The 25,966-nt window shown below is 41.4% G+C and overlaps 2 protein-coding genes and 1 long non-coding RNA gene across 3 annotated transcripts; 2 read left to right on the forward strand and 1 right to left on the reverse strand.

Moving 5' to 3' along the window:
- Nucleotides 1-216: 216 nt before the first annotated feature.
- On the forward strand, nucleotides 217-4,300 carry LOC129836082 (uncharacterized). Its single transcript, XR_008756607.1, has 4 exons — nucleotides 217-1,245; nucleotides 3,518-3,578; nucleotides 3,744-3,851; nucleotides 4,077-4,300. It is a non-coding gene; the product is annotated as an uncharacterized LOC129836082 (long non-coding RNA).
- A 674-nt stretch (nucleotides 4,301-4,974) lies between these two features.
- Nucleotides 4,975-7,151, forward strand: LOC129835900 (golgin subfamily A member 6-like protein 6). The gene has a single exon (XM_055901608.1). The coding sequence runs from the start codon at nucleotides 4,975-4,977 to the stop codon at nucleotides 6,955-6,957; it is 1,983 nt and encodes a 660-aa protein (XP_055757583.1). The 3' UTR covers nucleotides 6,958-7,151.
- An 11,249-nt stretch (nucleotides 7,152-18,400) lies between these two features.
- On the reverse strand, nucleotides 18,401-24,470 carry LOC129835957 (astacin-like metalloprotease toxin 5). Its single transcript, XM_055901650.1, has 11 exons — nucleotides 24,280-24,470; nucleotides 24,092-24,157; nucleotides 23,875-23,931; nucleotides 23,660-23,728; nucleotides 23,475-23,524; nucleotides 20,867-20,948; nucleotides 20,643-20,757; nucleotides 20,281-20,453; nucleotides 19,182-19,263; nucleotides 18,770-18,891; nucleotides 18,401-18,658 (listed from the first exon to the last, which is right to left on the reverse strand). Exons 1-11 carry the CDS (start codon nucleotides 24,314-24,316, stop codon nucleotides 18,654-18,656), a joined length of 858 nt encoding a protein of 285 aa, XP_055757625.1. The 5' UTR covers nucleotides 24,317-24,470; the 3' UTR covers nucleotides 18,401-18,653.
- Between the last annotated feature and the right edge of the window lie 1,496 nt (nucleotides 24,471-25,966).

Genomic DNA, 25,966 nt, shown 5'->3' on the forward strand with positions numbered 1-25,966 from the left:
TTCTTATTGGAGTAGAGGTTGTCCCTCCCTATTTCATTACATGTTCTTCCATATGGTGCCTAATGAATACGACCCTGGTTCCATCAATGCTTCTAGGTGGTTGACCAATCTCAACAACCACAGCCAATCTCAACAATTCCATTCTTACCTACCAGTAATTTTCTCCAAAATCCTCAAAAAGTTCTACAGCTGCACAACTCTGAGCATCCCGACTGGCTGCATCACAGCTTGGTATGGCATCAGCTTTGTATCCGCAAGGCGCTACAGAGGGTAGTGCGTACGGCCCAGTACACCACTGGAGCAGTGCTACCTGCCATCCAGGACTTCTATACCAGGCGGTGTCAAAAGAAGCCGCTAAAATGATCAGACTCCAGCCACCCATGCCATAGACTGTTCTCTCTGCTACAGCACGGCAAGCGGTACCAATGCAACAAGTCTTGAACCAACAGGACTTTGAACCGCGTCTACCCCCAAGCCTTAAGACTGCTAAATAGTTAATCAAATAGGTACCCAGACTATTAGCATTGACCCTTTTTGCACTAACTCTTCTGACTCATCACATACGCTGCCACTACTGTTTATTATCTATCCTGTTGCCTAGTCACTTTACCCCTACCTATATGTACATATCTACCTCAATAACCTCGTACCCTTGCACACACGGTTGAGGAGGGTTTTGTCTATTTCCATCAAACAAGCTCTCCAGACAGACCCAGCCTCGGTGCAGTGGAAGATACATTATTTCCTCAAATACCCAGTGTCACTGACCACAAGGGCCATCCTATTGGAAAGGTATTACTATGTTATTACTATACTATGACCATGGGATCTATTGCATTGGACTCTCTTTAGGCTACATAACTAGTGTCTGTATGTCTGTTCGGTAGACAGATGTAATAAAACCTTGATCTCTTCAAATTCCCTGTGGAATACAAGTATCTGACCCTGTAACAGTGGTTAGGGGTATTTTCTCCCTACTTAACAAAAGCCACTCTCTCCTCGTTCCCTCAGGGTGCAGATCAGATGGACGACAGGGTCACAGGTTACATCCGAGCGTTGGTGCAGCAGGGGGTGAGGAAGGTGAAGGAGGTAAAGAACCAGATGGTCCAGTACGTGTGGACGGAGCTGTTCCGAGACACGACCCCGCTGAGGCGCTTCTTCCCCACAGAGATAACCATCCATGCCGTCATGGCTCAGGTCATCGCAGAGGAACACTACAGCAACATAGACCTGGTCAACCTGCTGGTGAGAAGGCTGTGTTGCACTCCATCATTCCCACCTATTCATCAGATATTTGGATTGTCTTCTGAGATAAGGCCATTGGGGCTTGTGGTGTTAGCTGTATGTTTTCAATGCAATTTATGAACAGTTTGTATGCAGTTTGTATGCACCCTCTTTGAAACACTTGTTTAAAGGGGCATTTTACTGACTATTGTTTCATTAGTCAACTTTTTGATATAGTCCCAAAACATTCTGCATGTCAACATTCATGCTTTCAGTATATATTGCTTTCAGTCTCCTGATGCCCAAAATCAAGCAAGTGAATATGTTGGGTAAGGATAAACCGACAGTTGTGCTGAGCACATGAGGCATTGATATGTTATATTCTTCTAGAATCAATGAGTAATATATCAAGAATTGAAATGACAATTGAATAGTTTCCAAAATCCCAGTCTGTAGCTTTCAGTTTGGATGATTGTGTGTCAGTGCCTGTTTCTCTGCATGATAGAAAGAGACTTGACAAGCCTTTATTATACAATTCAGGAACGCACATGCAGAGTTTTCCACGGATTCAAGAAAAATGAAAATTCATAACAGCTTTGTGGTACGTTATCCTTACATGGGAAGAGCAGAAAGCCACTGAAAATGGTTGTCATCAGACCAGAGCCTGGAGTCTTTCCAGAGACTCCTTTCACCACCAACAAGGCTGTGTTTACTAATTGATCTTTTCACATCAGATCTTTTTCAGAACTGATCTGATTGGTCAAAAGACCAATTAGTGAAAAAAAGATCAGAACTGGGCTGCCTGTCTAAACGCAGCCAGAGTCACTAATTTGGATACATGGTCATTGCCTCCATTGCGATTGTATTTATATTTTAGTAATTTAGCAGACGTTCTCATCCAGAGTGACTTACATGAGCAATTAGGATAAAGTGCCTTGCTCAAAGGGCACAGACAGATTTTTCACCTAGTCGGCTGATTCTAACCAGAAACCTTTCTATTACTGGCCCAACGCTCTTAACTGCTAGGCTACCTTGGCTGGGCCTGGCTGCAAGGGGGTGAGCCCTCCAAGGCCCACCCAATGGCTGCACCCCTGTACAGTCATGTGAAATCCATAGATTAGGGACTAATGAATTCATTTAAATTGACCTCTCTATATGGGTTGTAACTCAGTAAATTCTTTGAAGTTGCGTTCATATTGGCCTTCCGATTGGCGCAGCGGTCTAAAGCACTGCATCTCAGTGCAAGAGGCGTCACTACAGTCCCTGGTTTGATTCCAGGCTGTATCACATTCGGCTGTGATTGGGAGTCCCATAGGGTGACAATTGTAAAAATTCTGTAATGTTGCAATTATGCATTCATGCAGGAGGAAATGCAATGATTGCGCTAGTGCATATGCGTGAAAGTGGTCTGCACATTATCCCCGGAGATGCCAAACTCGGGCAAAGTGTCCCCCATATGACGTCACAGTGATGTCATAATGAGTGGAGAAAAAAACACCTGCATCAGAGACAGTGCAAAGGTTTTCATACTCTGCCACATCCTGAAGAGTTACCTTGTTGTACAATGTCTACCATTTACTACTGGAATCTACATTGAATTTACAACATGTACAGTTTTTCTTATGAATACATTTCTTTGTTGTTGTCCCATAATTTTCACTTAGCAAAAATGAATTAATGTCAACGCAAAATTGATTGTGAGGACGAACAAAGGTACTTTTTACATAGTCCTATGTGCATCCCAAATCAACCCTATAAAGTACATTATCGGCCATGGTCAAAAGTAGTACACTATGTAGGGAATAGTGTCCCATCAGAGGACAACCACTCATGATGCATCATGGACAGTAGCTGTGAAGTGATACACATTGCTACAGTATGGTTTGTACTATGTTTATGAGCTTACTAGTACTAAATATACTGTATTTCAAACATAGAAGTGGATAAATTGGTTAACAGGCCTATGTGGATCTGGTGTTTGCTGTCTGTCAGGGTGGGTGTGGTCTCCCATGGCACCACATTACATCACAATTGTGATGTCATAAATGATTGTATTTACTGTTATGATGACAGCCTAAATGGTTTGACATAGCGTTACTCTCACATTACAGCAATACTTACAAGTTCAATTCAGGGTCAAAATCAATTCTATATTTTTTATGGTTATTTTTTAAGTGATTGGTAAGTAGTTGTGACCACTTGTGATTTAGTTTGAAAAGGCCTACTTTGTGACACAATTTAATTTAGATGATTTAAATAATAATATTTTGAAGCCATATTGTATCTTTTTCAGGATTACTGTAATTGAAGGAACTATGGGAAAGTTCTCCTTCCCAAGGATCATCATAAGAATGGTTAGAATCTCTTTTCTCTCACCACCCTCATAGTCAAAACTCCAGTGATTTAAAATCATCACTTTGACATATAGACCTATGAGCTTTTCTAGGATTGAAAATAACAAACTTGTATCACGATAACCTCATTACTGACTGCATGTTTGTCCTCATTTTCATTTCTAGCCATGGGCAAAGCGGACTGCACAGGACGATTTCTGCACAGAAACTACTGAACTCCACAGGCCCAGAACACACCAGCCTCACAACTCCTCACAACTCCCCAGCCTTAATGTAAGTCCCATCTGCAGGCTAAATCTACGACCCACTAAAGTGGTCCAGACTAATCATGTATGGCCAATCAGTGTAAACTTTGTACTAACTACGGCTTGATCTAGTGTCAACATTATACCTTATTGATATTGTATATCAATGAAATACAATGGAAGGCACATAATAATCCAATGAGTAAAATAAAATATACCATGTTCTATTCTCAATATCCCTACTACCCTAAAGGTGTGTAGGCAGGGCAAGGAGAACACCGATTCAACCCAGAAGAAGAGGAAAAAGAAGAGACTAAATGAGAAGGGAACCCAGGTTGAACTAGGCATGCGGGAGGATATCCATGACCTTGACCTCGCCCATTGGAGATTGGCTAGAGAGACATGGAGAACTGAGCGAGGAAACATAAGGGAGATTAAGGCGCTGTATGGAGAAATATTTAGGCTGCACCAACTCTTGGAGGAGGTAACAAGAGCAGTTTTCTTTAATCAGACTTTCATATAAGTAGATATACTGTAGTTGCTTTAGATGTTCCCAATCCTGATACACAGAAATGAGATCAAAATAGATAGAATAGTGAAATAAGAAGGCAAGAAAAAAACGGAACACTGGTAGTATTCTCAGGAAGGTCTGCATTCTGCACTGGTAGTATTCTCAGGAAGGTCTGCATTCTGCACTGGTAGTATTCTCAGGAAGGTCTGCATTCTGCACTGGTAGTATTCTCAGGAAGGTCTGCATTCTGCACTGGTAGTATTATTAAGAAGGTCTGCATTCTGCACTGGTAGTATTCTTAAGAAGGTCTACATTCTGCACTGGTAGAATACTCAGGAAGGTCTGCATTCTGCACTGGTGGTATTCTCAGGAAGGTCTGCATTCTGCACTGGTAGTGTTATTAAGAAGGTCTGCATTCTGCACTGGTAGTGTTATTAAGAAGGTCTGCATTCTGCAATGGTAGTATTCATAAGAAGGTCTGCATTCTTTGAATAAAGTTGAAAAAGAATGGAAGAATTTCTGAATTGGAATGATTCCAAAAGTTCATTTTCCTAATAGGCTAATATACAGTAATAAAACATGTTTTCTCTATGATATTTATTACCCATACACATGTAAATGTTTTTAGATTGTAATATCAATGACCATCAAGCTATTAAGTAATAAAAATGTGTCTGTCATCATACAGATTGAGGTGGATAAAGGGGTGATCAAGCAGCGCTCCACCTCCTCCATTCTTTGTCCCGTCTCCCCGACACTGCCAGCTTTCAACAGGTACAACCTCCACAGGTACCTCGCCAACAGCCAATCGGAGCCTGACCAGCATGCTGCCGGCACCCAGAAGGACCCATCTAAGAAACACTCAATATTTCCCTCTCTGGACACACAGAGCTGCACCTCCCCTGATAAATGGCCTCCTTCTCAGTTCAAGACGTCACACCCACACGCTTCACACCGATTTGCTGTCCCATCCCACCCCCTGGCTTCCGGCCCTCCTGCCCGGATGAGACAGACCCATCCGCACGTCTACCCCAGGTCCTCATTGACTGGACAGGAAAAGGTTAAGGATGAGGTCAACAGGCCAGAGATTGCATCGCCTGAGGAATTGTCTGAGGAAGTTCAACGGAGAGGCGCAGAAATTGCGAATATGTATAAAGCACAGCTGAAAGAGAGGATGGCCCAAAAGAGAAAGGAAGAGATTCTGAAGAAAGGGGTAAACAACGATGACAAGAACGATGACACTGAGGCCTCCTGCTCCTCTGCAGTAAAACAATCCAATACCCCTGCCACAGCCCCCGAGCGCCCGGCCAGCCCAGACGCCACGCCAGTGGCCGCCCGAGAGGACACTCAGGGGGACACCCAGCAGGACCTGGCAGAGGTTGTGAATGTGCTCAAGAGGCAATCATCTGATCTATACCTGCCTGACGACGTTTGTGAGGAGTCACTCACATGGATGTCTATTTACGAGGAGCTGTGCCCGCTCGCTCACAGGGTGAACACAGAAGCTGACTACATCAAGGCGCTCCGCGTCATCACTGAGAAGGCTGTGACTCCCTCGTGCTCGTCTGAGGATGATGTGTCTCAGAGTGTGAGTGAGGTCACAAGTCAGGAGGGGAGTAGTGAAAGTGAGGAGAGCATGAGTGGACAACAGCAGAGATGTCTACACAGGGAACCTTATGGTGAGAGGGACAGGAAGGAGATTGATAGTAGTAAAATGGAAGGGAGATATGCAACCGGCAATGCATTGTCTATGATGGCAAGCCGAGGGAAAGAAGAACTTAATGCCATGAGCTACGCAGACAGGATCAAATATTTCAAGGACGAGGCTAAGAGAAATGAAGAGATGATGAAGATTGAAAGAAGGAAGGAAAAAGCCAGGGACGAAGAGCTCAAAAAGTGGGAAAAGAGGCAGAAGAAATTGAATGAGGAGGAAAGGAAAAGGACAGAAAATATGGAAAAAAACAAGTTAGAGGAGCAGAGGAAAAGGGAGAAGGCAGAGATGAAACTAAAGATCGAACATGAGAAAAAGAGACAAGAGCAAGAGAAAAAAAGAGAGAAAATAGAAAGAAAGAATCAGGAGATGCAACAGAAGGCCCGTGCAAAAGAAGAGAAAGAGAGGGCAGAGGAAGAGAAAAAGCTGGAGAAAAAGAGGATGGAGGAGGAGAGGAACAGGGAAAAGGAGAGAATGAAGGTGTTGGAGATGCAGCAAAAGGCACGGAAAGAGGAACAGAAAAGGAGATTGAAGATACAGCAGGAACAAGAGAAGGAGGAACAGAAAAGGCAGACAAGGATACGGGACGAGGATAAGAAGAGAGCAGAGCTACAAAGAATAAAAGATCACGAGGCCAGGTTCAAGATGGAGATGGAGAAACTGTACGAGAGAGAAGAGAGGAATGCACAGATTGAAAGAGAAAAGAGGCGTGCGCTGTGTCAGAAAAAAGGGCAGACACAGAGAGCAAAACAGCTGGTGGCATACGAGGTCACAGCGTCTACATCTGACGCCTCTGTGCGGAGGGAAGAGAGAGAGCAGCGTCCAGAGACCGCTCACGCACAGTCTGCGAAGAGGAGAACAAGGAAGAAGCAGAAGAAAGCGGCGGACGAGGCATTGACAACTTTTGAGTAGATGACAGAAGAAAATACTAACAAAAAAAAGAGAAAATAAGCAAAAGGAGGAAAATATTATAAGGAAGCCAGGCATGAGGGTGAAGAGGAGGAAACATGAGAGAGGAGGAAGGGAGACCAGAGTGGTTTATCAGGAGGTCAGTAGAAGATACAGAATTCAAGTTCTGATGGACAGAATCAGGAAGGACCATGGGATAAAAGGTCAAGAGCAGAAAAGGAGAAGACCAAGAGCACAGGAAAAAGAGCCAACAGACATGTCAAAAAGAACTGAAGTCTGCCTCTTCTACTTCTCTTTTAAAGTTGCTTTGGTTTCCTTTTGTCCTCTTTCCAAGCCTGTTCAAGTCTGAGATAGATGAAAAGAGCAGCCAAAGAAACAGATCTGTTGAAGCATCAATTGGAAAGGATGGGAGGGTTGGAGGAGGAGCACAGCTGGATGACTACATTAGGTAAGTGTTTACTATCAACGCCTGTTCTCTGTAGACAACTGTATTAGTGTTGATAAACGTGCATTTATGCAATGTCTTTCAACTCAAGCGCTACAATTCCTGATCTCATGTGATTATTCACCTCATGTGAATGGGCTTTCGGATGGTTTTTTCCTGAAACAGATTGTGGCATATTAGGTCACTTTATCTGTTGAAGCATCAATAGGAAAGGATGAAAGGGGGGGAGCCAGGAAGAGGAAAACACAGAACAGCAGATGAGGTAAGTGCTTGGGCTTGTGATGAGAGGATAGGGGCTCCAGAACTGGGGTTCATGATTGAAAATTCTCAGACAAATGTATTACTGTGAATCCCATTCGTTCAATGACTGTTTGATTTATTCCTGATGAGATAATTGTTTTACAGGATGTTCTGCTTCCATGTGGATTGACAGTATTGCTTTCATGAGCTCCTGGAGGACACCATGGAGGAAGAGGGAGAGGGTTTATGATAGGCAGTTTGCCATGGCCCTAAATGGGCTTTTGGATGTTAATTCTTCCTGCTTTATATCATGCAACTTTACAATAAAAATGAATTGCAAGCATCAGCCTTTTCTGTTTGATTGTGATCAGTGCAGTAGTAGTAAGATTGGTGTAAACCCAATGAATATTCTGACCTTCTATGCATAGTTCCTCTGTCTAGTGTCAGTGTTCTTTTGCCAAGTGTCTGTGTTCTTTTGCCCATCTTAATCTTTTTATTGGCCATTCAGATATGGCTTTTTTTTTGCAACTCTGCCTAGAATGCCAGCATCCCGGAGTCACCTCTTCACTGTTGACGTCAAGACTGGTGTTTTGCGGGTACTATTTAATGAAGCTGCCAGTTGAGGCATCTATTTCTAAAACTAGACACTCTAATGTACTCTTGCTCAGTTGTGCACCGGGGCCTCCCACTCTTTCTATTCTGGTTATTGCCAGTTTGCACTGTTCTGTGGAGTAGTACACAGCGTTGTACGAGATCTTCAGTTTCAGTTTCCAATTTCTCGCACGGAATAGCCTTAATTTCTCATAACAAGAATAGGCTGACGAGTTTCTGAATAAAGTTCTTTGTTTCTGGCCATTTTGAGCCTGTAATCGAACCCACAAATGCTGATGCTCCAGATACCCAACTAGTCTAAAGGCCAGTTTTATTGCTTCTTTAATCAGAACAGTTTTCAGCTGTGCTAACGTAATTGCAAAAGGGTTTTCTAATGATCAATTTGCCTTTTAAAATGATACATTTGGATTAGCTAACAACGTGCCATTGGAAAGCAGGAGTTATGGTTGCTGATAATGGGCCTCTGTACAACTATGTACAGTTGAAGTCGGAAGTTTATATACACTTAGGTTGGAGTCAATTAAACTTGTTTTTCAACCACTCCACAAATCTCTTGTTAACAAAAAATAGTTTTGTCAAGTTGGTTAGGACATCTACTGTGTGCATGACACAAGTAATTTTTCCAACAATTGTTTACAGATAATTTCACTTATAATTCACTGTATCACAATTCCAGTGGTTCAGAGGTTTACATACACTAAGTTGACTGTGCCTTTTAAACAGCTTGTAAAATTCCAGAAAATAATGTCATGGCTTTAGAAGCTTCTGATAGGCTAATTGACATACTTTAAGTCAATTGGAGGTGTACCTGTGGATATATTTCAAGGCCTACCTTCAAACTCAGTGCTTCTTGGCTTGACATCATGGGAAAATCAAAAGAAATCAGCCAAGACCTCAGAAAATAAATTGTAGGCCTCCACAAGTCTGGTTCATCCTTGGGAGCAATTTCCAAATGCCTGAAGGTACCACGTTCATCTGTACAAGCAATAGTATGCAAGTACAAACACCATGGGACCACACAGCCTTCATACCAAGGCCTACTTACAGCCAGCAGCATACCACCCTGCACACCACTGCTGGCTTGCTTCTGAAGCTCAGCAGGGTTGGTCCTGGTCAGTCCCTGGATGGGAGACCAGATGCTGCTGGAGGTGGTGTTGGAGGGCCAGTAGGAGGCACTCCTTCCTCTGGTACTCCTTCCTCGGATAAATATAAAATACTGCTCAGGAAGGAGAAGTGTTCTGTCTCCTAAAGATAAGTGTACTTTGCAAATCAATCACAGAACAGCAGCAAAGGACCATGTGAAAATGCTGGAGGAAACATTTACAAAGTATCTATATCCACAGTAAAACGAGTCCTATATCAACATAACCTGAAAGGCCGCTCAGCAAGGAAGAAGCCACTGCTCCAAAAAAGCCAGACTGCAATTGCACATGGGGAAAAAGACTGTACTTTTTAAAGAATTGTCTTCTGCTCTGATGAAATAAAAATGAAACTGTTTGGAGGAAAAAGGGGGAGGCTTGCAAGCCAAAGAACACCATCCCAATCGTGCAGCACGGGGGTTGCAGCATCATGTTGTGGGGGTGCTTTGCTGCAGGAGAGACTGGTGAACTTCACAAATTAGATGGCTGCATGAGTAAGGAAAAGTATGTGGATATATTTAAGAAACATCAAGACATCAGTCAGGATGTGAAACCTTGTTCGCAAATGGGTCTTCCAAATGTACAATGACCCCAAGCATACTTCCAAAGTTGTGGCATAATGGCTTAATGACAAAGTCAAGGTATTGGACTGGCCATCACAAAGCCCTGACTTCAATCCTAAAGAAAATCTGTGGGCAGAACTGAGAAAGCATGTGCGAGCAAGTAGGCCTACAAACCTGACTCAGTTACAACAGTTCTGTCAGGAGGAATGGGCCAAAATTCACCCAACTTATTGTGGGAAGCTTGTGGAAGGCTACCCGAAATGTTTGACCCAAGTTAAACAATTTCAAGGCAATGCTACCAAATACTAATTGAGTGTATGTAAACTTCTGACCCACTGGGAACGTGAAAGAAATATAACTGAAATAAATCTTGATTATTCTGACAGTTTAAGAATGTGAACAATAGTGGTGATGTTACACCACTGAAAAAGGGGAGAAAGAATCACGAGTGTGATACGGAATGTTTACTCATTAAAACTTTTAGTGCAATCATTTTACATAAGTAACACATTTTACAGAATAACAGATCTACAGGAAATAGATTGTTTTGTAGGGTACAAGGCTTATTCAAGTCACAACAGTATACACTGTACATCACTGAAACAAATACTATTTTCAATATAACTGTCAAGCACAAAGCTTTAACTCAGTAAACCATAACTCAATTTATCAACAGGCAATAAAGTGTTTGAAAAACCATTACACAAATAACACCGCAAAATATCTTATTAACAACGCACATGTTCATTCACAATCGACATGAAATGGCAGCTACGTAGCAGTACCTAGCAGTACGAAGCTAGCTGCAACCGAGCAGGGCTCATATTTCTCTCTGCAAACTTAACTCACTTCCTCAATATGTTACTAAGACAAACCTTAAACACTCTTGACATGTTAGCGAGTTATTACATTTAAATTACTCTTTTTTATCATCAATAACATACCTGAAAAGGGGGAGAAAGAATCACGAGAGTGAGTAATGAAATGGTTGCATATCCCAGAGCCAATGTATTGCTGTGAGCCGGGTATGAGAGGGCTTTCAATGTTGTTCAGATGATGGATATACTTTTATAATGAATTATACGTCTTATTTATTTTTTTGTCCTATCATGGGGAACTACATTTTTTAAATAAATTATATCTAATTATTTATTATCCTATTTTAATGGTACGGTCCATGGCCCTATATCCTAGACACCCACATGAATGTCTCAGATACTAAGGAGAAGTCCCTAACTGTTTTATGTGCATGCTGTAAGCGGTCTGTATGCAGCCAAAATGAGGTCAGAGACCAAGAGCAGCACTGCCCCCTCAAGATTCTGAGCCTGCTTGGCAGGGTTGGTCCTGCAAAGCCAAAGCCCCCTAAAGGGAGAGCATAATAAACAAGGAAATTCTCAAAGCTGCTAATGAGAACCTTGACGACCTTGTACCTAGCCGGTGGGGATTCCGATGGGGTGCCCCCACCCAGGCAGTGACAGTGCTGGCAACACTAGCTGCAGTAACCCATGGGGAGGGGGTCACTCGGACATTCAGAGAGGGGGTATATTATTGTGGCCCTGGTGGCATGAAATCAAAGTCGGACTGCATGGAGATGCTTGGGAACATGGTCATGACGGATGACCGTATTGTGGGTGTTTCAGGAAGAAGGTGTACATTTGACCTCCATCATCTAGGATGTGACAATGGTAAATAAATCTCTACATTTATGCTCATTTTTTGTGCGGTCTTGCAGGCCTTCTCATGCAGCTGCAACTGCAAGTACATTTGTAAATCATGACCTATCTTGAGTTGGGCTCTGGGATGGTGCAATTGTTGAGAAAGTGAGCTTATGGTTGTGTGGGGGTAAGGGCTGAATGTGTGTGGGTGTATGTGTGTATCCCACAACTGTTGCGAAGGAAGAAGTAAAAGATGTTAGGGACTATAGAGGAAGATCCACAGCAATATATAATAAAAATCGAGGTGAGGGCGATGGAAATGCATTTGGCAATGGATCTACTTCAATTCGGTAAATGGCACTGTGTGCTCTTTTCAAAGGATGGATCCCAGTCGGTCCAGGGCTATGGGATACAGGGGGTCGAGGGTGGTCTGCCGGGCATTGGGATGACAACCCAACTCGAGATGAGGGCTTTTAGCGGGTGGAATAGTAGGGACCAATTGGAGGTTTACTTAGTAGAAATGCAAATATCATGGTACAACTATATAGACACTCAATTATTATGTTACTTTTTAATAGGACATTTACAAACATATATTTTGATAAAAAATAATTGAAAGGTGTCTCATTATGGTAAGTGGTGAAATAAGTATAGCCAGTTACAATTGTAATGGCTTAGCAGATAATAGGAAAAGACGATCAGTATTTAACTGGCTAAAAGAAAAGGATTATAATATCTATTGTTTACAGGAAACCTATTCAACAGTTTTAGATGAAGTTTTGTGGAAAAAGAACTGGGGGGGCGAAATATATTTCTCCCATGGGCAAAGAAATTCAAAAGGGGTGATAGTTTTAATTAACAATAATTTTGATCCAAATGTGCCACTTGTCCAAACAGATCCTCAATGTAGATGGATTATTTTAAATATGTTATTGGACAATAAACAGATATGGCTTATTAACCTATACGGTCCGAATAATGATGATCCAAGCTTCTTTGACAATATATATAAGAATGTATCAACTCTACAAGCAACACTAGACTCTATTATTATAGTGGGAGATTTTAATACGGTCTTAAATACCTCTATGGACCGGAAAGGAAATCACACTACAAACTATCACCCTCAGGCACTTAAGGAAATCCGGAATGTCATGGATATATTGGAATTAGTGGATATATGGAGACTTAAATACTCTGACCTAGTGAGATATACATGGCGGAGGCTTAATCAAGCTAGTCGCCTTGACTACTTTCTTATATCATTCTCTCTGGCACCAAAAGTTAAAAAGTGTTTGATAGGGGACAGAATGCGGTCGGACCATCACATAATTGGCATATATATTACTCTTACAGAATTTCTACGTGGGCGAGGATATTGGAAATTTAATCAAAGCCTACTAGATGATAAATTGTTTAGAACTAGGACAGAAGAATTTATAACTGACTTTTTTAGACATAACATAGATACAGCAGATCCCCATATTGTATGGGACACTTTTAAGTGTGCCTTTAGAGGCCATGCAATTCAGTACTCATCTATAAAACAAAAGCAATTTAGATCAAAAGAGTCCATATTAACAAAGGAAATTGAAGGACTAACAGTACAGTTAGATAACAATAAAAACGGTACCATAGAGGCACAGAATAAGTTAGAGGAAAAACAAAAAGAAATGGAGGAACTTATTCAAGAAAGATCCAGTGTAATATATTATAAAAAATAAAGCGAACTGGATGGAATATGGGGAAAAATGCACCAAATTCTTTTTCAATCTTCAATATAGAAATGCTACCAAAAAAAACGTATTAAAACTTGTTACAAATGATGGAGTCACGCATGATTCACCAAATGATATTTTGAAAGAGGAAGTAAAGTACTTTAAGAATATGTTTTCGTTTCAGGCTCCTCCATCTCCACTAACTGAAACTAATTGTATGGATTTTTTTCCTAATAATAATGTAAAATTAACATCTGTACAGAAAGACTCATGTGAGGGCCTAATTACAGAGGAGGAACTACTTGATGCAATTGGGGCCTTTAAGGATGGGAAAACTCCAGGGCTGGATGGCATACCAGTGGAAGTATACAATTTTTTTTGATATACTCAAAGGTCCATTATTAGCTTGTTTTAACCACTCCTATATAAATGATAGATTATCAGACACGCAACAAGAAGGTGTGATATCAGTATTACTGAAACAGGACCCAAGTGGTATATATAAAGATCCAGTCCATTTAAAAAATTGGAGACCTGTTGTGATGCAAGAATCCTAGCAAAATGCTTGGCGCATAGAATAAAAAAAGTTTTGTCAGATATTATTCATCCTAATCAGACAGGTTTTTTACATGGACGATACATTGGAGATAATATAAGGCAAGGTGTCATTGTACGCTGATGATTAATGTTTTCTTTTAAAACCACAACTAGAGTCTCTCCACGGCCTCTTAGAGGATCTAGATACATTTGCTATCCTCTCTGGATTAAAACCAAATTATGATAAATGTACCATATTACGTATTGGATCACTAAAAAATACTCATTTTACATTGCCATGTAGTTTACCAATTAAATGGTCTGACGGAGAGGTGGACATACTCGGTATACAAATCCCAAAAGAAAGAAATGATCTCACTCCAATAAATTTTTATAGAAAGTTAGCAAAAATAGATAAGATCTTGCTACCATGGAAAGGAAAATACCTGTCTATTTGTGGGAAAATCACCCTGATTAACTCTTTAATCATATCACAGTTTACCTATTTGCCTATGGTTTTGCCTACACCTAGTGACCTGCTTTTTAAATTCTAAATACTGTGAACCATCAGATCCTCCTCTCCACCCTCTCCGAGTTGGGCATCTCCGGCGCGGCCCACGCTTGGATTGCGTCCTACCTGACAGGTCGCTCCTACCAGGTGGCGTGGCGAGAATCTGTCTCCTCACCACGCGCTCTCACCATTGGTGTCCCCCAGGGCTCTGTTCTAGGCCCTCTCCTATTCTCGCTATACACCAAGTCACTTGGCTCTGTCATAACCTCACATGCTCTCTCCTATCATTGCTATGCAGACGACACACAATTAATCTTCTCCTTTCCCCCTTCTGATAACCAGGTGGCGAATCGTATCTCTGCATGTCTGGCAGACATGTCAGTGTGGATGACGGATCACCACCTCAAGCTGAACCTCGGCAAGACGGAGCTGCTCTTCCTCCCGGGGAAGGACTGCCCGTTCCATGATCTCGCCATCACGGTTGACAACTCCATTGTGTCCTCCTCCCAGAGCGCTAAGAACCTTGGCGTGATCCTGGACAACACCCTGTCGTTCTCAACTAACATCAAGGCGGTGGCCCGTTCCTGTAGGTTCATGCTCTACAACATCCGCAGAGTACGACCCTGCCTCACACAGGAAGCGGCGCAGGTCCTAATCCAGGCACTTGTCATCTCCCGTCTGGATTACTGCAACTCGCTGTTGGCTGGGCTCCCTGCCTGTGCCATTAAACCCCTACAACTCATCCAGAATGCCGCAGCCCGTCTGGTGTTCAACCTTCCCAAGTTCTCTCACGTCACCCCGCTCCTCCGCTCTCTCCACTGGCTTCCAGTTGAAGCTCGCATCCGCTACAAGACCATGGTGCTTGCCTACGGAGCTGTGAGGGGAACGGCACCTCAGTACCTTCAGGCTCTGATCAGGCCCTACACCCAAACAAGGGCACTGCGTTCATCCACCTCTGGCCTGCTCGCCTCCCTACCACTGAGGAAGTACAGTTCCCGCTCAGCCCAGTCAAAACTGTTCGCTGCTCTGGCACCCCAATGGTGGAACAAACTCCCTCACGACGCCAGGACAGCGGAGTCAATCACCACCTTCCGGAGACACCTGAAACCCCACCTCTTTAAGGAATACCTAGGATAGGATAAAGCAATCCTTCAGTCACCCCCCCCTTAAAAAATTTAGATGCACTATTGTAAAGTGGCTGTTCCACTGGATGTCATAAGATGGATGCACCAATTTGTAAGTCGCTCTGGATAAGAGCGTCTGCTAAATGAATTAAATGTTAAATGTCTATGAACAAAAAATATTCCATTTTATTTGGAACGGCAAGCCAGATAAAATTAAAAGGGCCTATTTATATAACGAATATGAATTCGGAGGGCAGAAATTATTAAATATTAAAGCATTAGACCTCTCACTAAAGGCATCAGTCATACAAAAGTTATACTTAAATCCAAACTGGTTCTCTAGTAAATTGGTACGAATGTCTCATCCTATGTTCAAGAAGGGCCTTTTTCCCTTTATTCAGATTACACCTGCTCACTTTCGGTTGTTTGAAAAGGAAATAATCTCCAAAATATCTTTATTTTTTAAACAAGCCTTAGAAAGTTGGTTGCAATTTCAGTTTAATCCACCTGAAAGGACGGAACAAATAGTACAACAAATATTGTGGTTAAATTCAAATATAGTAATTGATTAAAAAAAACTGTATTTATCGAAGAAATGTTTAAAAAAGGTATAATTTTTGTGAATGATATCATAAATAGGACTGGTGGAGTAATGTCACACATGCAGCTAACACAGACATATGGAAATGTCTGCTCGACCCAAAATTACAACCAATTAATTGCAGCATTACCACAAAAATGGAAGAGGCAAGTAGAAGGGGAAAAAAGTAAGGAACTTGTATGTCGGCCCTATATTAAAGAACATAAATGGTTCAAGAAAAGTGTGATATATAAAAACATATACCAATTTAATTTAAGGACCAAAAAACTGACAGCTGTGCCATATAAATTGCAAAATAGTTGGGAAGAGATTTTCGATGTACCCATTCCATGGCACATGGTTTATGAATTGATACGCAAAACAACGCCGGATTCAAAACTTCGAATTTTTCAATTTAAATGACTGTACAAAATTCTTGCAACTAATAGAATGTTATATATATGGGGGATACAATCTTCCCAGCTCTGTAGATTCTGCTGTGAGGAGGCAGAGTCATTAGATCATTTATTTTGGTATTGTCCGTATGTAGCTCGTTTTTGGTTTGGATTTGAAAAAAGCCATAGTCAATCAATCAATAATATAATAATTATTTTAGCAAAAATGTTTATTTTTAATTTACAATCCGTGGAAGCTATGAGAATAGGAAGATTCAAATCTTTTGTGAAGCATCACAGCACAGTTGAAAAATATATGGCAAATAAAAATCTGAAATGGATGATGTTGGAAGATAGATGGGAAGGGTTGAGTGGAGCTGAAGGGTGGGACTAATAACAAGATAAACAATGTAGGGCATACGGGATCTGTGAAATGTGTATAGGTGCGGAGCTTTTGTGAAATAGCACAGTTACAAGTGGAAATCAAACTGGATGGACAACAGAAAAAGGACTAAGAACAAACAAGAGAGAACTATTATAAAGTAGACTGTGTCTGTAAAATGTATATAAGATGTATAAATTGAAGGTAAAAACAGAAATCTTTATCAGTTTACTCCAATTGGGGGATCGGTGGTAGGGTTTGCGGGGAATAATGATAAAGGTATATTCTTTAAAAAAGTATGTATGTCTATATAGGTATGTGTATGTATATATGTGTATATGCATGCATACGTGTATGGATATATATATTTACCCCAAAAAATATCAGGGATTGGAAATGATGCAGACAATGACATTGGAAGCAACATTCTTTCCGCAATATTAAGCTGATACAACCCTAAAAAAAAATATAAAAAAATAAAATCACGAGAGTGATAGGTTAATGTTTACTCATTGAGAACTTTTAGTGCAATGAGAAAAATATCGCGAATTCTCCGTGAACTTGAGTGGAGACCAGAGCAATCGATCTCAGGCTCATAGATTAAGAGCATTTAGATCACAAATTAACACTTTTACTCACGACAACATAAAGTAATCAACAAAACGTTTACACATTCCTCTCACAATTCGTACCCTTTGTATGCTTGACGGATTTTAACACAATTCTATAAATATTATCAATCTCAACTAATACTGAATGCATGATCTTCTTAACCTTAGATGTTAAGATCCTCACATACTATGAATTTACTAATACTTTTTAATGTATAACAGGCTATTAGTATTTCCTTTAACCTGTCACACAGATCCTAACTAACCTAAGACAAGGAATTTTTACTAGGATTAAATGTCAGGAATTGTTTAAAACAGAGTTTAAATGTATTTGGGTAAGGCGTATGTAAACTTCCGACTTCAACTGTAGATATTCCACTAAAAACCTGCCCTTTCCAACTACAATAATTATTTACAACGTTGTCTACACTATTTCTGATCACTTAATTTTAATGGACAAAAAAGGCTGTCAAAAACAAGGATATTTCTAAGTGACCGCAAACTTTTGAACGGTAGTGTGTGTATACATCTTTATGTATATTTGTTAAGTATTCCATGCTAAAAGGTGGGCCACGTTCCTGGTACCGGTTATCCTGAATTGAGCTCAAGAGTTAACCAAAGTTCTCGTCAACTCAAACCTGTTTCGTAGTACACCCTTCCAGAGGGCGACATTCTGATTTTGGTGAGTCTATGATCCCTGCTGTCTAAGTCCTGTGTTACAGCGTCATCATTTTTAAATCATTTGTTGCCTAGCTAGTCAGCAAAGTTTTATACCTTAATCACCATTAATTTAAGTCGTCTCTCCTGCTGTGCTAGATCTACTTCATCTCTGATCCCACCTTGGGATGTATGATGAGCATAGCTGAGAAGGTCCATTATAGAATGAAATAGAACACAGCAAGAAACATCACACTGACTGGATTCTTTTCAGTCTAGGTCATTGTATTTATTTCCAAGACAAGTGCAGTGGAATAGGCCTAATTCAAGGCAGCAAGAGCACACAGGACAAATTAAACTACTGCCTGCTGCTGAACACACGTATAATACGTCAGAAAGCTTTAAGGGACTAGTTCAACTTATTCATTGTTGAGAAGTTAAAATGTCAGTGCCATTTGTGTTGGAATCTTCAGTCGACAGCAGCGGTGTTGAAATCTTCGATGGTGTAATAAATGCTAAACTGTGCATTGTTATTCTGTGAAAGACAGGACATGAACATGGTTAGAATACAGCACGAGAATGACTGCATTTAAAAAGGCAGCCCAACTCTGATATTTTTCCTGTCTCTGTGTGTGCATGTCTTTACCACATTGATAGAGTTTGTTAAGGCGTGTTATGTCCAGGGGGCTCAGGTGATTTCTCTGTCCAATCTGGACTCCACTCTTCTTGGAGCCAATAGTGGGGTTCCGGTTTGATGAGAAGTAGTATCTGCCAGGAGAAACCCAACAATGGGGGATTAGAGGACTTGCTACTTTAACACAAGGACTGCGTCACAATGCCACCCTATTCCCAATATAGTGCACATAGTTTGACCAGAGCCCAGGTAAAAAAGTGACCTAAATAGGGAACCATTTGGTACGCACCGGGAAATGTTACTGGAGCTGGATACTGTACACAGGCCCAGTAAAACTAATATTTACTTATTGCCAGCAGTTTAAAAACAAGGTGAGTAAAATTAGGACTTTAGTGGGAATAAGGAGGAGAGGAGTGTGACTGACGTTCCGTAGTGCATTATGGAGTCGTAGTCATAGGGCAGGTCCTGAGTGTCTCCTTTCTTCACCTTAAAGTTATCTTCTTTTCCTGGAAGTTAAAAGAGTTACAAGAGGCAGATGTGACTGGTGGACACTGCTGGGTGTGAATGTGATATAAGGGAATGAAAATGGAAATGTAGACAAGTTGAGATGGAAACCATTAAGTTGAACCTCTAGCAGGAGGAAACGCTACAGGAATCAAGGTATGAATATTTAATCTTACCTAATTAAACCCATTGCGGGTGGTAATGTAACAAAACTGCTCTAAAAAACAAGCTTACATGTTATCCCAGGATACCCATTACGGGTGGCAACTGTAAAAGGTATATTTTACACCAGGATACCCATTAACTGTAGATGACAATGTAGAGTTATTCGCGTCAGGTAAATTTAGTGAACAAGGTTGCTGCAGTCACGCCAGGGGAAATTCGCAGGAGTTAACAAATTCAGGTAAATTCTACATCATTGGAAATGAGTCTATAAAATACATAGTTCTGCATAGTATTGGTCTCAAACTAAAGAACACTGATGGTTACTGGTGTAAGATTCTCTCTGGTGTTTACAGAACTGGTGCTGTGAGATTAGGATAGCAGGATTCAAGGCTGCTATGATATTAGGCTATCAGGACCTGCTTAGACAAAGACATTTCAACAATAGAGAAAAGGGTTGCAATGGATGGGGGAATGAATGGCTGCAGTATTTCCGTTTTAATAAGTACATGATAAATGGAACGTTAAGGCATAAATGTATGAAAGAATATACTTATTTTAAACTAATGTTGTTCTGTCCTTGTGCTGTACTGTCTATTAAATGTTATATTGCGTTTCATGTTGTGTGGACCCCAGGAAGAGTAGCTGCTGCTTAGGCAGTACCTAATAAAATACTAAATGTCAATAGTTATTCTATACGGTCTTCACTCCAGACCACAAAAAGCTGAATCTGGTATGTTAGTGTTGGGCTGGTACAAAAGCCTGCACACTGCAGCTCTTCCATGGGACAAATTGACCAGCCCTGCCCCTGATCCACATGCAATGCCCGTGAGGTGGTTTAGTATGTTGTGAGTTACCTGGGACCACATTGTCCCACTGTATGGTGACGTATTGGTCACGGTCTGGCCGTGTGTGCTCGTGGTGCAGGCCCAGTGCATGCATCAGCTCATGACACAGGTTCCCCACGCTACAGGCTCTACCGAAGTACAGAGACTGGGCCCCGCCCTGAAAACCTACATACGACGCACAGCTAGAGTTAAGTGAAGAAAGATAAAGGTGAGAGAAGCGGGAGGAGAGAAATGGAGGAGAAAGAGGTGATATGACAGGAAGAGAGAAAAATAAAGGATTGAACACAGGAAAAGGAAGGAGAGGTTGTGAGTTATTAACTGTAAACTGCTGGGAAGGAGAGAATGTGTTAATGTGCCCACTTTGGACTCACCCTGTCCCAGAGATGAACTCGATGTAGTTCATCTCATTGGTGTATTCGTGGAAGAGGATACACGTCCGGTCTGAAATCATCTTGAACGCTGCTAGTATAGTTTCCTTTCTGTCCACTGTGTGGATCAGAGACAATCTACCATTAGACGGTGCATATCATTCTCACTATATTAGAAAACATCTAGTGTTACAGTGTTCATCTCTCCTACTGTATTCGACACTCACCCAGATAATCGTTGATCTTGTAGGGGATAGAAGTGACGCCTTCATTCTCAGGCCAAAGTGACTTCACAGCTAATCGGTCTTCCTGTAGGACAAAACACCTAGTCTTAAATCCAGCTGTCGCTAGAGAGTATAGGCCTCAGATTAATTAAATTGTTATTTCTGCATTTCCCCTATGAATGTTTAAATTCTAAAATGGTAAAACTATTTCAGTATTAACTTAAATGACTAAAACCAGACTAAGTATGTAGAAGAAGAAAAAAGAAGATTGGAGCAATATACAGTGTACTTTCCATGACAGACTGACCAGGTGAATGCTATGATCCTTATTGAGGTCACCTGTTCAATCAGTGTATATGAAGAGACCAGTTAAAGGAGGATTGTTAAGCCTTGCAACATGGATTATGTATATATGCCATTCAGAGGGTGAATGGGCAGGACAAAATATTTAAGTACCTTTGATCAGGGTATGGTAGGTACCAGGCTCACCAGTTTGAGTGTGTCAAGAACTGCAACGTTGCTGGCTATTTCACACTCAGTTTCCCGTGTGTGAACAATGGTCCACCACCCAAAGGACATCCAGCCAATGGCAGTCCAGTGGTCAAAAATGGGTGACACGAATTGTGCAGAGCAACAGACGGGCTACAGTTATAGTCAATTGACAGTCCAGTTAAACATTTGTGCCCAAAGACCCAAAAAATGCTCAACTCGTAGAACCTTGACACAAATGGGGTATGGCAGCCGACAACCTTACAGTTCCACTTATTTCAGCAAAAGAAATTGTTGCAGTGGACTAATGAAACACTGGACACAGGAGAATTGGAAAAACGTCTGGTCTGACGAATCCCGTTTTTTTTGCAATTTCACGCTGATGGGAGGACTAGGGTATGAAGAAAACCACATGCATCCATCATGATATTTGTCATCATTGCAGGCTGGTGAGTGGTAGTGGTGGTGTGATGCTGTGGGGTGCCTTCATGGCACACGTTGGGCCCCATGATAATGTTTGAATGTCTGAACATAATTGAAAATCAGGTGCATCCCTTCATGGCAGCAGTGTATCTATCTGTGAATTGATTTTTTCAGCAGGATAATGCCCCATGCCACAAGACTAGGATTGTCCAGGAATGGTTCCACAAAGATTACAGTGAATTCAGCTTAGTGCAGTGGCCTGCACAGTCACCAGATCTCAATCCAATGAAGCATCTGTGGGATGAGATGGAACGAGCTATTTCGGATTAGATATCCACTACCAGCCAACTGGGCACAATGGTGGCAAGCATTGAGGAAATCATGGGGCCAGCATTCCTGTGGAATGCTTGACACCTTGTAGAGTCCATGCTCTGAAATTGAGGCTTCTGAGGGCAAAGGGGGGTGCAACTCAATATTATTTGTTCCTAATGTTTTGTAAACTATATATATTTTAAGATCCTTTAGAAGAAAAATAAATAAACTCACCAAAAATAAACTAAAACCGTGCCATTGGCAACGCCCACTACGATTTAAATTGAGATTGTCGTCCACTTCATATTTTCAAGCATAGTGGTGGATGCATCATGTCATGGGTATGCTTGTAATCGTTGTGGACTGGGGAGTTTCAGGATAAAAAAAGAAACGGAATGAGCTAAGCACAAGCAAGATCCTAGAGGAAATCCTGGTTTAGTCTGCTTTCTACCAGACACTGGGAGCATCATTCACCTTTCTGCAGGACAATAACCTAAAACACAAGGGCAAATCTGCACTGGAGTTGCTTACCATGAAGACAGAATGTTCCCGAGTGGCCGAGTTACAGTATTGACAAATCTACGGCAAGACCTGAACATGGTTGTTTAGTAGTGATCAACAACCAATTTGACAACTTGAATAATTTTGAGAAGTTACACATTCCAGATGTGGAAAGCTCTTAGACTTACCCAGAGAGACTCACAGCTGTAATCGATGCCAAAGGTGCTTCTACAAAGTATTCACTCTGGGATGCGAATAGTTGAGATTTCTGCATACAATTTTCAATAAACTAGCAAACATTTTCACTGTCATTATGGGGTATTTTGTGTAGATGGGTTTGAATTTGTATTTTATCCATTTTGAATTCAGGCTGTAACAAAATGTGAAATAAGTCAAGGGGTATGATGCTTTCGGAAGGCACTGTACCAGCTTCTGGTATACACAGACTGAAACTAATGACTGCAAAATCGTTTAAGGTTTCTTTACAAGACAGAATGTTGAATTAAATGACATTGAAACTTACTCTACTGGTGGTCCGTGGTGTTGATCCTTCAGATGGTTAAAAATATCCACAGGAAAGTACTGTTAACACAACTTTTAAGAGTGGCGGTACTGAAGTTGAAATTTCTATCACCTGGCACTTCAGTTAGTATGCATGCATTGTATATTTTCCTGTGGATATATTGGCTCAAATTTCAACCATCTGAAGGACCAACACCATGGACAACCGGAAGAGCAAGTTCAAATGTAATTCTGTTCAACAATCTGGCTTGAATGATTTTGCAGTCATTAGCTTCAGACTGTGTATACCAGAAGGTGGTATCAATCTGATTCATCAGCCTAAAAGATGCAGTAACAGGACAGAAAGCAAGGATAATAGACTCACCGAAACCAGAATGTCTCCCTCCGTGATAGCAAGGTCAAACTGTAAGTCCTCTGTAACAGAGAGAGAGGGTCTGAAACAACCACACTGACATGTACTAGTTACAAGTCACTACCTCCAGTGCCATTAAAGTCCAGACCTCATGGTAGAGGTCCAGGATTGTGCGCTTCATCTAATGAATGCGTTACCTTCTCTAGTTTCAGGCGTTTTAACCCAATCATTTTGTTTGTGGCGTGTCCCCATTGAGGCAGTAGAACCTAAAAGGAATTGTGAACAAACTCATTTTGTAATATCATTATGTTTATTGATAGACAAGCCATAAACTTGAAGACAACAGAATGAATTGTTTCTTTGGGCCCCATCATCCCAAGTGACTGACTTGAAAATCACAGTATAGGCCTACCTGTGGCAGAGAAAGTCACATTTGTAGAATTGTTGATGGGGTTTTTAGAATTGTCCACTGAAACACAGAAATAAAATATTACAAAGTGGAACAGTACAATAACAGTTTTGCAGTACAGCTGGCCTACATTAAATAAAAACATGGAAAACAGATAACAGGCCTAGCTTTCAGCCTATCACCTAACAAAATGACTGGTCCCAAATGCAGGACTGCCTACCTGTGGCAGGGATAGTAGCATTTGAAGTAGTAGCATTTGTGAAATTGGTGATCGGAACACTGCCCACTGAAATACACAAAGGTAACATAATACATGTTACATAACATGAAGAACCGATTCACCTGTCCTACATCAAATGGAAAACACTCAAAAGCAGGATGTCACAAAAACAAAATGACTGGTCCTACCTTGGACAAACCAGATGAGAATCAGAAACCAAACCATGTTGCAGCAACAATTGTCCCCCAAGATTTGGAAAAAAACAATCAAAGAAACAGCACAAACAAATTTGTGCAATAGCTCTCCTTCCAGTCAAATAGTGGGCAGGGCAGCAATCACAAAAGAACAGGTGCATTCTCCTTCTTCTTCTTCTTCTCCTTCTTCTTCGGTGAGGTTTAAAGATGGTTGGCATCCAATATGTTGAATTATCGCCCTCTACTGAACTATTGTATGAATCCATTACACTCTGTTATACAAATTGGTATAAGGGGAAACGTGAAAAAATCCATACAAATATATATTTAATGACCCTACTAACTAACCCTACACTCATTAAAACCCATCACCTTATTCCACTACTTTAACCCTGTCTTATCCTACCCCAGGCCAACGACCCGAGAGGGCGAGACACTACTACTCAACACACCCTGTAACTCTTCTGAAATCGAATCTCGTACCCCCAAGTTCTTCTCTGCAGCTGCCACCACAACATCTATTTTCTATGACTTACGTGTCATCTCTGCGGTACAGCTGATAACAATTGCTATGAATGCTAAGCCAACCTCACTGAAACATATATCACTCATTGGCCTATCCCTCTGTTCTGGCAAAGATCTACTATTCACAGGGATCCTCTCAGAATCCCTCACCCTTCATCAACCCTCCACTTCCTCTGCATACAACATCTTCTCCACTACAATGACCCTGGCCACCTAAACTTGCTTCTCTCGCACCAGACACCTCCACTCAGGGTTACCTTCACCGACTCAACAGCACCCACCATCTTTTCCACCCAACTTCCACAACACCTTCTACCCCTTCCATTTCACCTCCAGAACTCAAACTGGTGTCCGGACCACTCTGTTTGAACTTGATACCAATCTTCCTCGTCATACCCTCTCCCTTGTCATTGCTATCTACAACAGATACAAACCCATACTCTGCCTCCCTCAGTCTATTCAACCTCCTCTCTTTCCCTCCAATCCTCCTCCCTTAACCAATTACCCGACTCCAGAAAATATTCAACTTTTCCAAGTCAAAATCTTTTTTTAGCTTCCTTGAGGGACATGCTAAGCCCTGTACTCCCTCCACTTCAAACTCCTGTGTCACCAGAACAGATGCAGGTGTGACCACTTGTTTTTAGGTCATCAACCTCAACAACAGATTGTGCAGTATAGACAGTGTTAATGTGCATACATAGCATATAGTGAACAGTACTGTGCATAATGTAGCAGATGCAGGAATGCCCTCATGCAGGAACACCCCGAAATGTGGGCTGCAGTTGTACATTATTGACAGAAAGACACATCAACCTCAGACAAAGCATCTGAGACAGCAAAACAGCGCTCCTCTGTCTTAGTATGTGTAGGCCATGTATCTGATGCCGTCTGGTCAAAAAGAGTATGGCATGTCATACAGCCACAGTTGTAGAGCAGTCAGACTTTCTGAATGTTTAGTTCAGTCCTATGTGTTCTCTGGCCCATCTCTGATATCTTGTTGTGGATCTTGGCCATGATGGTGGGCTCCCCATTGACAGAAAATAAATATCTGCTGTGGGAAACCGTGTAGACAGTGTTAGTGTTCATGTATAGTGCAATATAGACAGTGGTCATGTGCATCCATAGTATAGAGTAGTGAACAGTACTGTCCATAATG

This window comes from Salvelinus fontinalis, chromosome 37 (assembly GCF_029448725.1).
Source record: "Salvelinus fontinalis isolate EN_2023a chromosome 37, ASM2944872v1, whole genome shotgun sequence".
Taxonomy (NCBI): Eukaryota; Metazoa; Chordata; class Actinopteri; order Salmoniformes; family Salmonidae; genus Salvelinus; species Salvelinus fontinalis.

What these genes read in the sequence shown, in the direction of transcription:
- LOC129835957 (XM_055901650.1), bottom strand. Translation starts at nt 24,316, where the DNA reads ATGGTTTGGTTTCTGATTCTCATCTGGTTTGTCCAAG. An exon ending in TGTGACTTTCTCTGCCACAG is followed by an intron (nt 23,729 to 23,874) that starts GTAGGCCTATAC and finishes AATTCCTTTTAG; the next exon opens with GTTCTACTGCCTCAATGGGG. An exon ending in TCCATAATGCACTACGGAAC is followed by an intron (nt 18,892 to 19,181) that starts GTCAGTCACACT and finishes TTCTCCTGGCAG; the next exon opens with ATACTACTTCTCATCAAACC.
- LOC129835900 (XM_055901608.1), top strand. Translation starts at nt 4,975, where the DNA reads ATGACCATCAAGCTATTAAGTAATAAAAATGTGTCTGTCATCATACAG.